This window comes from Podarcis melisellensis (assembly GCF_964234715.1).
Source record: "Podarcis melisellensis genome assembly, chromosome: 4".
NCBI classification, from domain to species: domain Eukaryota; kingdom Metazoa; phylum Chordata; class Lepidosauria; order Squamata; family Lacertidae; genus Podarcis; species Podarcis melisellensis.
In genome coordinates, this window is record NC_138531.1 from 22,483,670 (window position 1) to 22,496,623 (window position 12,954).

The 12,954-nt window shown below is 39.2% G+C and overlaps 2 protein-coding genes across 4 annotated transcripts in view; one reads left to right on the forward strand and one right to left on the reverse strand.

The window, feature by feature from the left end:
* PCCA (propionyl-CoA carboxylase subunit alpha) overlaps positions 1–12,954 on the forward strand; it is a 251,208-nt gene that overhangs the window by 221,225 nt on the left and 17,029 nt on the right. For both annotated transcript variants that reach the window (XM_081908204.1, XM_081908203.1), the window contains exon 22: positions 9,764–9,904. In XM_081908204.1, the coding sequence (XP_081764330.1) occupies positions 9,764–9,904 (141 nt within the window). The remainder of the gene's footprint in view (positions 1–9,763; positions 9,905–12,954) is intronic.
* Positions 1–12,954, reverse strand: part of GGACT (gamma-glutamylamine cyclotransferase) — a 56,090-nt gene that overhangs the window by 4,331 nt on the left and 38,805 nt on the right. The gene's annotated exons all lie outside the window — the stretch shown is intronic.

A 12,954-nucleotide genomic window follows, 5' to 3' on the forward strand; every position in this document is an offset into this window, starting at 1 on the left:
TTGTTTTTTGTTTGTTTAATTTAAATCCTGCTACCTGACCAAATATCTCAATTAGTTCTAAAACTCTTTTGGTGCTAGCTTCTGGCTGTTGCAAGGTTAGCACTAAGTCATCTGCAAATGCCCTTAATTTATATTGTTTAGCTCCGACCTGTATTCCTTTAACCATCTGGTCCTTTCTAATCATATTTAACAAAACCTCCAGGACAGATATGAAAAGTAGAGGGGATATAGGGCATCCCTGTCGTGTGCCTTTTTCTATTGGTATTTCGTCCATTACCACACTGTTCACAATTAGTTTAGCTCTTTGTTCAGAATATACTGCACCTATACCATTTTCAAACCCTTGGCCTACCCCCATCCCCTGGAGATTCTTCTTCATAAAATTCCAAGAAATGTCAAAGGCTTTCTCCGCGTCCACAAAGATCAAAACTGCCTTTCTGTTAATGTCCACCTCCAGCAACTCCAAAATATCTATAATGTTCCTCACATTGTCTGACATGTGTCTCCCTGGGAGAAAGCCTGTTTGATTTTTATGAATCTCCTCTACCAATACTTTCTTAAATCTCTTTGCTAAAATGTCTGCAAATATTTTGTAATCCACATTTAATAATGATAACAGCCCGAGCTGTTAGTATTTTAACAGTCCGGTTTGTTTCTGCACAGGTTGAGAGTTTTGTAGATGTTGGGATATCCTTAATTCTAGTCAACACAGGAATTTGTATTTCTGTTTGGGGGAGCACTTGCATTTCTTAACTTTGTGAGCATTGCTTTAAAGTTTAGCTATTACATTTATTTTTATTTTTTTATTTCCTAACCCAAGCTCAGTTTTGCCTACAATATTCTATCCGCGGTGGCTTAAAGAAAAACCATTTTTCGTAGGCAGCAGCCTTCTTTGCGCACCTGATAAAGTGGGCTATAGTCCATGAAAGCTTATACCACAATAAAACCATTAGCCTTTAATGTGCCACAGGATTCTTTGTTGGTTTTGCTACAACAGACTAGCACGTCCACTCTGCCAGAAATCATTGAACACATGTCTTAATTTAGTTCTCTGTGGAAGTCCACCCCCTCCCTTTAAAGATACTGCTTCTAAGCCATGAGGTAAACTCTTTCTCAACACATCAGTGTGGCACTTTTTTGTAGTTTTTCAAGAAGTCTTCAGTTCATGAGCAGGTTTCAAAGGAACCTCATCTCCATGTAGTTTTGCCGGATAATCCTTTATTCACCATCTTCAGCTCTCATTCCCTTGATTTCTTGCCTGTGGCTACGTTTCTATCTCTGCATCAATTAGCCCAGTGATTTATACAACAAGCAAGCAGTTTAGAGGTAAATGGTACACAATTAACATCTCATTCCACCATAAAGGGTATGCTAAATACCCCAGTCACTGCTTTCTCTGCCTGGAATTGAAATAAGTGTTTGTCCTAATTCATATGCTATCTGATGTGAAGTGGGCCTGCTTTGTGCTGTACTACACCATTAATCTAATTATAGATAGCTGCAAATGAAGTGCTGTCTGAGCACAGAGGCTGAAGAAAAATAGAGCTTTTGTCATTTAGCATGACTCTGTGAAGCAAGATCACACTTTGCATGGCAGCCTGGCAAAGTGGAGATCCAAATAATATTGCTGCCTGTTGCATGCTTTCTAATTACGAGAGCCTTGTAAACAGAAGTAGACGCCCGGTGTAAATAGAGCTGTAGTTACGCTGTCATGTGGTTTATAGGAGGAAAATCCTCCGAGTGCGGTTGTATTAAATGATGCATCCTGATTGACAGCTACCTTGAGACTGCGCTGATGGAGTTGTCAAAGCATTATGCTAACAGGCTGCTCCAGTGACTGCAGATGTACAGAGCTCTGCTATTCAGACAGCTTTCTAACTGTTATCTGTTCATTTTACCTTGTCCGGCTGTGTTGTAACTCCACACAAGGAGGACAGCTACAAGCTTTATTTCTGTATGCTTTTGACTCTGACTGCTCAACCTTAACCTAAAGTGGAAGGAATCTGTTTTGTGAGGCTTTAATCTTTATTGGGAAGTTTTTTTCCCCCACTAGAGTGTTATATATTACATGGTGGATTTAAAGGTGGGAAGTGTAAGCAACATTAATTGCTATTTTAATTAAGTTTGTGTTGCTAGGACCTGTACTAGAGAAGTGGTGACATTCTCCTTTCTATCCCGCATCCATTAAATATTCAGTTTTTAGGAATCCCTTTTGTATTGCCACGGGGTGTTTTTTTTATTACATAAGGGATTTGTTTCTCCCACTTAAACCAGGGATTATTGTGGCACAACTGCACTACAACTCATTTGTCTACCAGAGACATGCTAATAATGTAGGAACTGGGAACTCCATTATAAAAGTCAAACTCGAATTTGTTGACTAAGCAGTACATTTTTTAAACTGCCATGATCACAGAAATTTCCCCCAAAAAACGTTTCCAGAGTCCATAATGCTGAGGGATGGGAGACAATTGACTGTTTTTAACCCAATATATGAGGAGAATTTTGATGTATAAAGAGATCTCATGCTCTATGAGAATTTAAACTTTAGACCTAAGCAAGCACCCTTATTAAAGATGCACTTAGTAAGTTGCACTGAATTTAGAGGAACTTCTGAGTAATGATGATGAAGATTACAGAGTAAATGCACTAATTTCAGTGCCCAGGTGGCAGCGAATCAATACATTTATGATGCCTATGAGTATTTTGAGCCAGTAAGAATGGGTGTCACTTGGAATGATATGGCTTTCCTGAAAGTTTTGAATTGGAATTTTTTCCTTTGCAAATTAGGATCCTTTGCATAGGGATAATTTTCAGTTTTCACCTAGAGCAGGGGTAGCTAGCATGGTGCTATTCATGTTTTCTTGGACTCCTCTCCCATCAGCCCCAGCTAGCATAGACATCAGGACAGCACCATGTTGTTTGCTTCTGCCCAAGTGAATGATCTAATTTGTAATGCTTCTTTTGCATGTTGTTAGTAAACAAAACAAAAAAAAACTCATGCTTGCCTTAATGTACTTGCAATTGTCATCCATTTGTTGTTACTTAAAGAGCTTATGAAATAGAAAAATAAATAAATCTATGGATCCACAAAAGATCTTCCACTTTATACTGCAAGATGAATGCAACTTGGGACTTTAAACACTGACCACTCAAAAAAACTTGTTTTTAAAAAATTATCAAGGTGGAGTTTATCTCTGGACTTACATTGCTTAAACAGTTGTAACACAAATAATCTTGTTACACATTAAAAACATTGTGGGCTAACATATTCATTGGTGCACAACATTTTATGGACTAGATACATTTATTGTTATCCTCAGGTCACAGGTAAAGGAATTTCAAAAAGAGACGCAAGCCTGGAGCAGCTGCGTTGGAACTAATAAAGAAGTTCTACTCTGTTGCTTTAGCTTTAAGAGGAACATGAATCTCTTGAAGAAGACTCTTGCCTATGAAAGATTATGCTGCAATGAAATACGTTAGGGCTGTATCCAACAAAGCCATTGCACAGGTGGGACAAGTTCTGCTCATGCAACAGAATGACCCCTTTCATCTCTTCCTCTTTCACCTCCAAATCTGTTCTGAAGGTTTTCCCAGCCTTCCAGAACAGACTGGGGAGCCACAGATCATTCCACATGTACAGTCACTTCATTGGATTCAGCCCTTATGCCAGGCATAGGCAAACTCAGCCCTCCAGCTGTTTTGGGACAACAGTTCCCATCATCCCTGACCACTGGTCCTGTTAGCTAGGGATGATGGGAGTTGTAGTCCCAAAACATCTGGAGGGCTGCGTTTGCCTATGCCTGCCTTATGCTAACCCTAATCCCAACCCTTAGTCTTAATGTGCTAGTTGACTTTTTAAAATTATTCTTATTTTTAGTGCAACAAATACAACTACAGCAAGAAGCATAGGCAATAGTTTTAGCAGGAAGCTGCTAAAACTACTGTCTGTGGTGTTATGCATATAATGTATAATTGTGATATAGAGCAGATAGTTTTCTTACAAAAGGTTTCTGATACAGTCCCTGGCACCCAAAGTTGGGCTGGAAAATATTTTTGTTTAAAACCATGAGGACCTGTGAGTCTCAGATCCAATTTTTTTTTATCAAGTGGATTGTGATTGGCAAATTTGGCCTCTGCAATATTATAGGATGTGCTTCATTTAAGGTTTTGAGAGGTAGTCTGCTTTTGGCAGACCTTACTGGTCTTACCTTCTGCAATTGCTTTGATAGCTCAGTTGGTTAGAGTGTGGTGCTGATAACAGCGAGGTTGCAGGTTCACTCCCCATATTCCTTCATTGCAAGGGGGTGGACTAGATGATCCTCAGGGTCCCGTCTAACTCTGTGATTCCTTACACAGCCACTCACCTTCACAAAGAAAAAAGCCTCCATTTTATTTATGTAAAGCTTTGTCACTTTCCAGTTATAGTAAAAACGGAATGATGGCAATTTGGATCACCAGTCAAGCAAGCTTCCAGTCATCTTTGTTTCAGAGCCAGGCATTGTTCAGTTGTTTTGCTCTTCCAAAGTGCTTTACGCTTCTCATCAAACCAGTCCACATGTTAACATCCTTGGTGTGTGTTCTGCAGCTCTCAGGCACCCCTTGGTCAGGCTGTTTCTCAACATTGAGAAACTATTTTACAAAGGAATGTTTTTTTGGAGGGGGGAAGCTTCCATCAGAACTTATAAAAAGGGATCCCTTTTCTGTATTACTTTGCCATCCTATGTTCACAGGGGTCATTTGTTCTCAACTGTGCTCCCAAAGGACCTTTCCGGAGAAGTTTGCTTTTTTAAAAAAACTTTTTGATTACAATAGCTCAGTTCTCTCCCCCCCCTCCAAACAGACTAAAGAACAATAAACAAATACAAAAGGAAAGGGAACAGCTCATCAATAACAAAGGCCTGCATTTGAAAGCATTTGGCTTACTGACTCTCACATCTAGTTCCAAGCAAAGCAGGAGTCCTGCAGAGAAAGGAATCTAGAAGATAGGAAAATATTAAAATAGTAAAAGTGGAATGCTTGGAACGGCCTGTGATGGGTGATGAAGAGAAGAACGCTTTTATTGCACAACAATTGGGACAGTTTACTCGCTAATTCTACCTCTACCTGTAGAGCCTCCTCTTGATTGTAGATTAATTTGGAAAACTTGAACTATTCACAGGGCCACAAGCTTGACTGTTTAGAAAAGACATAAAATTTGATTCTGAACCTGGGCAATGTAAAAACATAAATCTCTCTGAATCCAAGCAGAAGCTAATTGTACCATTCACAATACATAGCAAAAAAAATGGAATATCTATTGTCAATCTGGAGAAGGACCGCTATTTTTTCCTCCTAAGATTCAAGTTTTTATTTAATTTTATTTTCAAAAGTATGTGTAGAAGGTATTTGCTATGAATACTGAAACTGTGCAATTTGATGTAATTATATTCCCCCATAGGTTTAATTAAGGACTTTTAACTACAATTTATCTTTTGATAAATAGACCCTCTGCACAGAATGTTTATTAGATTGACAGCAGAATGTATACCCAGATAGCTTTTTCTGCCTTGCCATGTGACTCAGACGAATTTTAATAGGAGCAAAAGCTTTTATTTGCCCTGTAATTTCACTGAAGGATCATATCCTTTAAAAACCAGCAGACACTTGTACGTTTTGATGGCAGAATACACAGACAAGGGCAAAGAAACATGCAAAAGATGTTGCTATTTGGCCTGTCACTGGTTATAGCAATTCTTCTGGCAACATTTGCCATCAAAACACATCAAACTCCTTAGTTGCAAACATATAACAAGGCTGTTGTTTTTTGTCTGAAAGAAAGATTCCAGAGTGTAGCCATTTGGGCCATTTGTAATAGGAACCCAATAACCCTTCTTTTTGAAGAAAAGAAAAGAAAATGTAAACCACAGCTTACAGAACAATGTCTGTTGTGAGCCTGAAGATCGAAATAGTTAAAATACCATTGGAAAACAATATGGTGGGCTACTTGAGCCGAATTTTGATAGCAGTCTACGTAGTTCAGGCCCCTTTGGTTTTCAGTAGTACTGCACACACCCAAAATAGGTTTCTGGGTGCTAGGGTGTTTATTGTAGGATCCTCATGCATTCAAGTTTTTTTGCAGCATCAACACAACATTGAAGGTATCAAAATGCCCACCCATATCCCCATCACAACCTTATCTGCATTTACTCTTTCCAGGGAAAACCCAACCAGCTTTGAAAAAGAAAAGAAAACTTGCTGCTTACATTCAGCTCCCACCTGGAAGCACCTTAGCTGTCTGCCTTGGGAGAGCCTAGTGTACAACTTTTTCAAAGCTACCTTGGGGCAGGAAAGGAGGAATCACTGCACTAATTTTAAACTAGCCCAACCACTAGTTGTTTGGTTTGGTGTGTGGAGGGGGTGAGCGAAATCTTTCTTTCCCTGCAGGTCAGTGATCATTTGACAACGTTCAAACAGTGTTAATAAATTTTCATGCAGGCTCTAGCAGTGACCATCTCCTTTTCCAAATGACAGCAATCGTATATGAGGAAAGCACATATTGACACTTAATTATGATGTATGATGTGGTATCAGTAAACTCTGTTGGAAAGGCTTTGTCCATTTCTTTGGATCATCATCATCATAATTTATTATTTATACCCTGCCCATCTGGCTGGGTTTCCCCAGCCACTCTGGGCAGCTCCCAACAAAATATTAAAAACATGATAAAACATCAGACCCAACACGCTTGCAGCCACCTGGTTGCTCAGCTTAGTGTATTCACATATTATTTCTGTGTAATGCTATTGTTGCTTGGCTTTATACCCAGAAGAACCTATACTAGGGGTGTCCAAACTTTTTTCAAAGAGGGCCAGGTTTGATGAAGTGAACATACATGAGGGCCGACCAAAGTTGTTGCCCTTTTAGGATTGAAGCTGCTGAGCTTTTGGGGGGGATTGAAGTTGTTGAGCTTTATCTCCCCCTGGATTTTACCACAGGAAATAACCTGCCACAGGGGGCGGATTAAACCGACTGGTGGGCCAGATTAGGCCCCCGAAACAGACTTTGGACACGCCTGGCCTATACTGTGGGGTATATATCAACATTGCACTATTACAAATGTTCCATCTGCACAACCACACTACCTTGCCTGATGGAATGTTCTCTCCTCCCTTCCCCTGCATGCCATGGGGGGGGGTGTTGTCTCCTGACCCACAGAGGAAATTTGGGGAGAACAAAGGGAGGGGAGGAGGAAAAGCTCCATTGCGCAAGTGAAAGTCCTTGTGCAGTGCTTCCGCTGATGGGGTTTGTTAGGTGTATCTTGTTCTACATTCTCTGTAAGAAGCTATATTTTCTGGATTGGTTCTAGAGCCTTGCAGCCCCGGGTGTTAACTTTTTCTCTCTCCTTGTGAATGCAATATATAGCCTTGATCAGATTAGAAAAGCAGTGTATCACTGATTTAGGAAGATGTGTAGAAGCTCCGCTGAAATGAACAGGAACCAATTGGTAGCATGGATCTACAGCTACCATTTAATTTAAGTAGGTCTGATTCCAGGCCAAGTTCCTGGTTGATTGTGTTCAAAATGGCTAGGATACTTGACCTCTCATTATTAGCTCCCATTTACCTTCACACTGGATATTCTAATATTTAGGCAATCAAAAAGTGAATGAGACTTCAGTCCATTCAGTTGAAGAACAAAAGGCAGTTTGTTTATATTGCCTTCTTGTTCACCATAACTTGGTGGTTGTTTTTTAACTAAACTCTTCAGAACCCCGGTGTTCTACATTGAGTAAATTGGGGGAAAGATGGACATGTTGTCTTAAAGATGGTTTGCCCCTTTCCCCTCTTGTATCATAGAATTATAGCGTTGGAAAGTACCCAAGTACCCAAGGGTTATCTAGTCCAGCCCCCTGCAACACAGGAACCGCAACTTGTACTTGATGATTGTGCAGCTTCTAAGGTGTTTACACTGCTAGGCTTTAGTATTTGAAAGAGGCAGTATCTTAAAGTCAGGCAGAAAAATGCACATGATAGTTACACATATTGATATACTTACACATGTACAAAAAGTCAGTTTGATTTGCTTTGATCATGTGCACTAAAGCCCATCGCCAGCGTGCAGGAATTCCACAGCAGATGGATCAGTGTAGAAAACTCCCTGAAGCTCCTATGTTTAAACTACACTGCCATAGGTTACCAAAGCTGGTAACATGATTTGACAGTATTTGCACGATAAGCTGCAAAGTGCTAAGAATTCTGCTTTAATAGTGAAAGTTCAATTTTAAAAAGATCCAAAAGCTGACATACTGCTGCTGGCTGATCTGGATGCAAATTAGATTATCATAAGTGCAATTCTAACTGTAACATTTATTATCAACACAGCTGGTTAAACTAGTGATAGGAGCACGTTTGTTCCTCTTTTGTCCATTGATGGTCAAAGAGGAACAAATTTCTCACAGAGACCTGCTGCCATCTGCTGGATTTCCGAGTGCAGTGTCTCTGCTCTTGGGTAAGCCTTATGCCAAACCAAAGAAAACTGATGTGGCTGCAGAGCATGAACAATATTTTCTGATTAAAACAAAACCAAAGAAACCTGATGTGAAAAAGCTTTTGTTGATATGCTGAGTAAAAATAGCTTCTAAAAGCTAATAATAATTTTAATCACCCCCCTCCACTTTTAAAATAGTGTTTTTCTGGTAGTTTGGGGGTAAATTAGCAAAACAACAACAACCCAGAAACAAACAACTTTGCAAATTACACTGGATTCTCTCCCCCCCCCCGCCCCCCCGACTGTTACTTATTCAAGATAGTGTCTACTTTTGCTATTTTTCGGTGCATCTTTTTAAAATGGAAGCTTGGATTCTCAGAATCCTGTGGACTTCATAGAAAAATCCTGGACTGGAAAGTGGGGGAGGGGGACTGTGTGGCCCTTCTGTTGTTGTTGCCACTCATGTGTAGAGAAAGATCAAACCCATAATTCATTGTGTTTAATGTTTTCAAGTGCGGCTATTTACCTGGTTGAGTTTTGTTCTCTTACTGCGGTATTTATTTGGAATTGATTCCATCAATTTATCCCCACGTTTTACATCGCTATAGTTTCAAAGCATGATAGGCAGCAGGTGGAGAGATTTGTTTCCAAGCCGCTTTCAAAAAGTCAGCCACATAACTGGTATTATTAAAATCTCACATCTATTTTAGATAGTAACTTATGCATTGTAGAGGGAGGAGGGTGTGGGTAGGTAGAGAAATTACAAAATATTTCCAGTTGGTGAACATCTGTAAAAATATAGTTTGCGATGTGCCAATTCAAGGCTAGGATGCAAGCAAATGCTGGATTGTACTTCGTAAGATCTTTAATAAAATATAAATATTAAAGCATAAGGATTTAAACAAAGTGTTCTCCTTTTAGATGTGTAAGCCTTATTTTTCATCTTACAGATAGCACACCAGTGCTTTTAACTGATTTTTTTTCTTTTTACAAAATAGGTTAATTTCCTCCACACATATTGTTTTCAATATGTAGGAAAAAGAAAGTCCTGTCCATTTCCAAACCACATATACAGCATATGCTAGATAGAAACATGTCCCTATAAATGACTATATATTTTTGTACCTCTTTGATTAGTTAATAAATTTACGGTTTGACACTTGTTTGATACTACCTTGTGAACCGCCCTGATATCTTTTGATGAAGGGTGGTATATAAATCTAATAAATAAAATAAAATAAAAATTATTTGCTTTTGTGACATTTATCTTCATTCTGTTCTCTCCTGCCCCAAGTACAAGTTACGTATCCTGACCAAGCTTGCTGCGGAACTCAGCAAGCACATGCCAGAGAAAGTGGTGGAGGATACCTCCAGCATCCTGAGATCGCCCATGCCTGGAGCAGTGGTGGCAGTTTCTGTAAAGCCTGGAGACATGGTAAGATCATTCCTTGCCCTTTGTATCTGTTCCAGTTAAGAATATTCCTCACTGGAGAATCAGGGACAAATTGCACACTTCTTTTTTGGTCTTGCCTGAAGATGTTTTGGTATGTGCACTTGTGAATGTGGCAAGTACATGTTTACAAACATGAGTATCCTACATCTATACTCGTACGGGAGCCACGCTGGTTTTGGTTTCCTGTCATGTGGCTCCTCGTTTGCAAACTTAGCTTGCTGCAATGTAATATATCAAGTTTCCCACGCTCTGGTTACTCTTGAAAAAACAGGTCAACTTACTTTAGGGATACTGCTGTATATAGGGAATGTGCATCGAACTTGATTTGGATGTGGGGGAACTCAGCTGAAATCACTACAGGGACGAAGGCAAGCTTTATGATCAATTCATTCCAAAGGCATATTGTCCTAGATATTGACAAGGGGGAAAAATTACATTCATCGTGATAAACACTTTCTCCCCCTGTCTGACCTGACTCCGAGCCTTTCAGTTGCTAGCTGTTGCTAGGCATAATAAAAACACATACATCCTCTTGACTTTAACTTTAATATTATGCTATAATTTTATGTTAGCACAAGAAAGGTCATCTTTAATTATTCATTCAGTTTTATAGAAATGCACCAGAACCAAAAGAGTTGAAATAAAAATGAAGGTGTGCTGCTTAATTCTCAGTTGCACTGATTACAGTTGGCCCCTGCTTGCGTAGTCAGTGAAGTAAAAATTAGAGCCTTAATATTTACATCTGTGGGCAGAAAGAGTAAGTAAATTTGCTGGAGAAAGACTGGAGAAAGGTGCATTGAGGTAGGTCTGTATAATACTTGTCAGATGATGGATCTGTTTCTTAATATCCAAAGGATCAATATGATACCTATGAACTGAGAGATGATTTTATATGCTCTATGCATCATGGATGTCATGCTTAATATTATCTTTCTAATTTAATATTCTATTTCCACATTCCATGTTTTTGCTGTGTTTTAAGAAAAACTACTTTGTGTCTGTGTGTATACATACGTACATATTTATGTATGCATTTAGAAAACATGGACAGTTCTTTTTGAGCTATTTAAAAATGGGATAAATTATGAATAGATAATAAATGCTGTTTAGCATTGAACTAATTCCGATTCTCCAAAAATGTAGCCAGTAAATTACCTTGGCCTCTTTTTGAGATGTACTCTCTGCTGTAGTTTTTTTTAAAAAAAAAATTAAAAAAGAGAAAAGCTTCCACTGGGATGCCATTTTAAACATATTTTACATTTAAACAGAAGACGAAGCTGAGCTTACTAAAAACAAGCAAACATAAATTGCACTCAAGACTGGAAGATGTTTACCTTGAAATTGCAAACCCATCAACATTGTTAAGTGTTAGAAAAACTACTTCTGAAAGGGGGGAGGACAGGATTTTTTACTCATGAGCTTAGCTGAGTGAGTCATCTGTGAAACATTTTGCCTGTTTAAATCTTTAGATGCCCTTTCTCATGCTATGTGGAAGAGTTTTATAAGAAGTGTCATATCAAACAACATAGTCAATCACATACAACAACCGGGTATGGTCACTGACAATTCCTGATTTTCAGATCGACTGAGTGGCAGGTTAGAAAACTGTCTGCTTACTGCCATTTTCTTCTTGTCACAAGGAGTGTGAATTCTGTCATACCTCCGTGCAGTACAATGGAAAAGAGTGACGCTGTGTGTGTGTGTTTGCGTGTGGTGGCAGGATATTTTTCAGGACAAAATCTCCCATCCATTTTTATCCAAAATGCCTTGTTCTGCTGACATTAAAGTGAATCGGGGAAAAATAGGATGCTATGAAGTATCCTTTTATGTATCTATCTTGTGTATATTTTGTGTACATGAAGAAGCAAAACCATGAGAGGATGGGCCTCCAGCCAGGAAATTGAAATGGGGAAAACATTCTTCCCATACAATCAAACATTCCCAAAGAAGTGCGGTGCAATACCAAACAAGTTGTTAAATAATGAGGCGAGATTTCTTGCTTGCTTCTCCCTCCCCTTTCCCTGCCGCCCCTTCTCCCTGCCTGTGGGTTTTTGCAGGAGGCGCCGAGAGGCAGAGCATTTGAACAGCACAGGCCTTATGTTCTGCCGACTTGGACTTGTCAATGGTAATTGGGCAGCTTTAATTGCAAAAACACGTTTGTGGCGCTGAAAGGGAGTTTAGCGTAAATCCTTCCTTTCCAGGACTGGTGTCAAAAAGTTTTTTTGAAAGGAGATGAGGTTGTATCAGCTATCCAGACTGAATAAGCGGCGAGATGGCGCGATTCAGCTTACATGTTTTGGCTGTCCATCAGGACAAGGATCATTCATTGTAGCTGTTCAAAGCCTTGGAGAACAACGGATGGGAACTCTTATATACTAGTCTTTTTTGTTCCACTGTTTGAATGTGTCCTGAATTTGTGTTTTCCCCCCTCTACTTTTCAGACAGACTAAGGAGTACTTAAGTACCCTTTTTATATTCTAGAGTATTTACCAGCTAATAATATAATGAGGCGTGAAACAATATTACTGGGAAAGGACAAAAAAAGTTTTCAGCTGAATGTTATGCTAAAACTAATGAGTAGCTCTTCCATAAATTTTATGTTTGTGACCATTGCTAAATGTTATTTCATGGTAATATTTTGGGAGTTAGCGCATTACTATAGAGTGTCTTACAAGGAGGCTTCTGTTTTCCAAAATGCACTAAAATAATGAAACACTGCCATTATAAGATGATACCAGGGTAGGGATGCAAAGGTTGAGTAGTCATTTTTGCTTGAATCCATCCTGGTTTTTAGGCCGTTGGGAGGTATAGTGTGCTTGCATTTGCTTTCTGATGGCTTGCATTTTTTTATTGCCTTTTGTGGTGTTGGTCTGAAATGTGCATGAGAATTGTTCTTTATTTTGCCAAATTCTGTCTATATGCTTTTGTTATTATTTTCTTCATTTTTCCAAGTTCCATTTTGGGAAAGGGGGTTCTTCAAGTTTATTTCTGAGAAATTTGGGGGCCATACATGGGGGCCGCTAGCATGATAA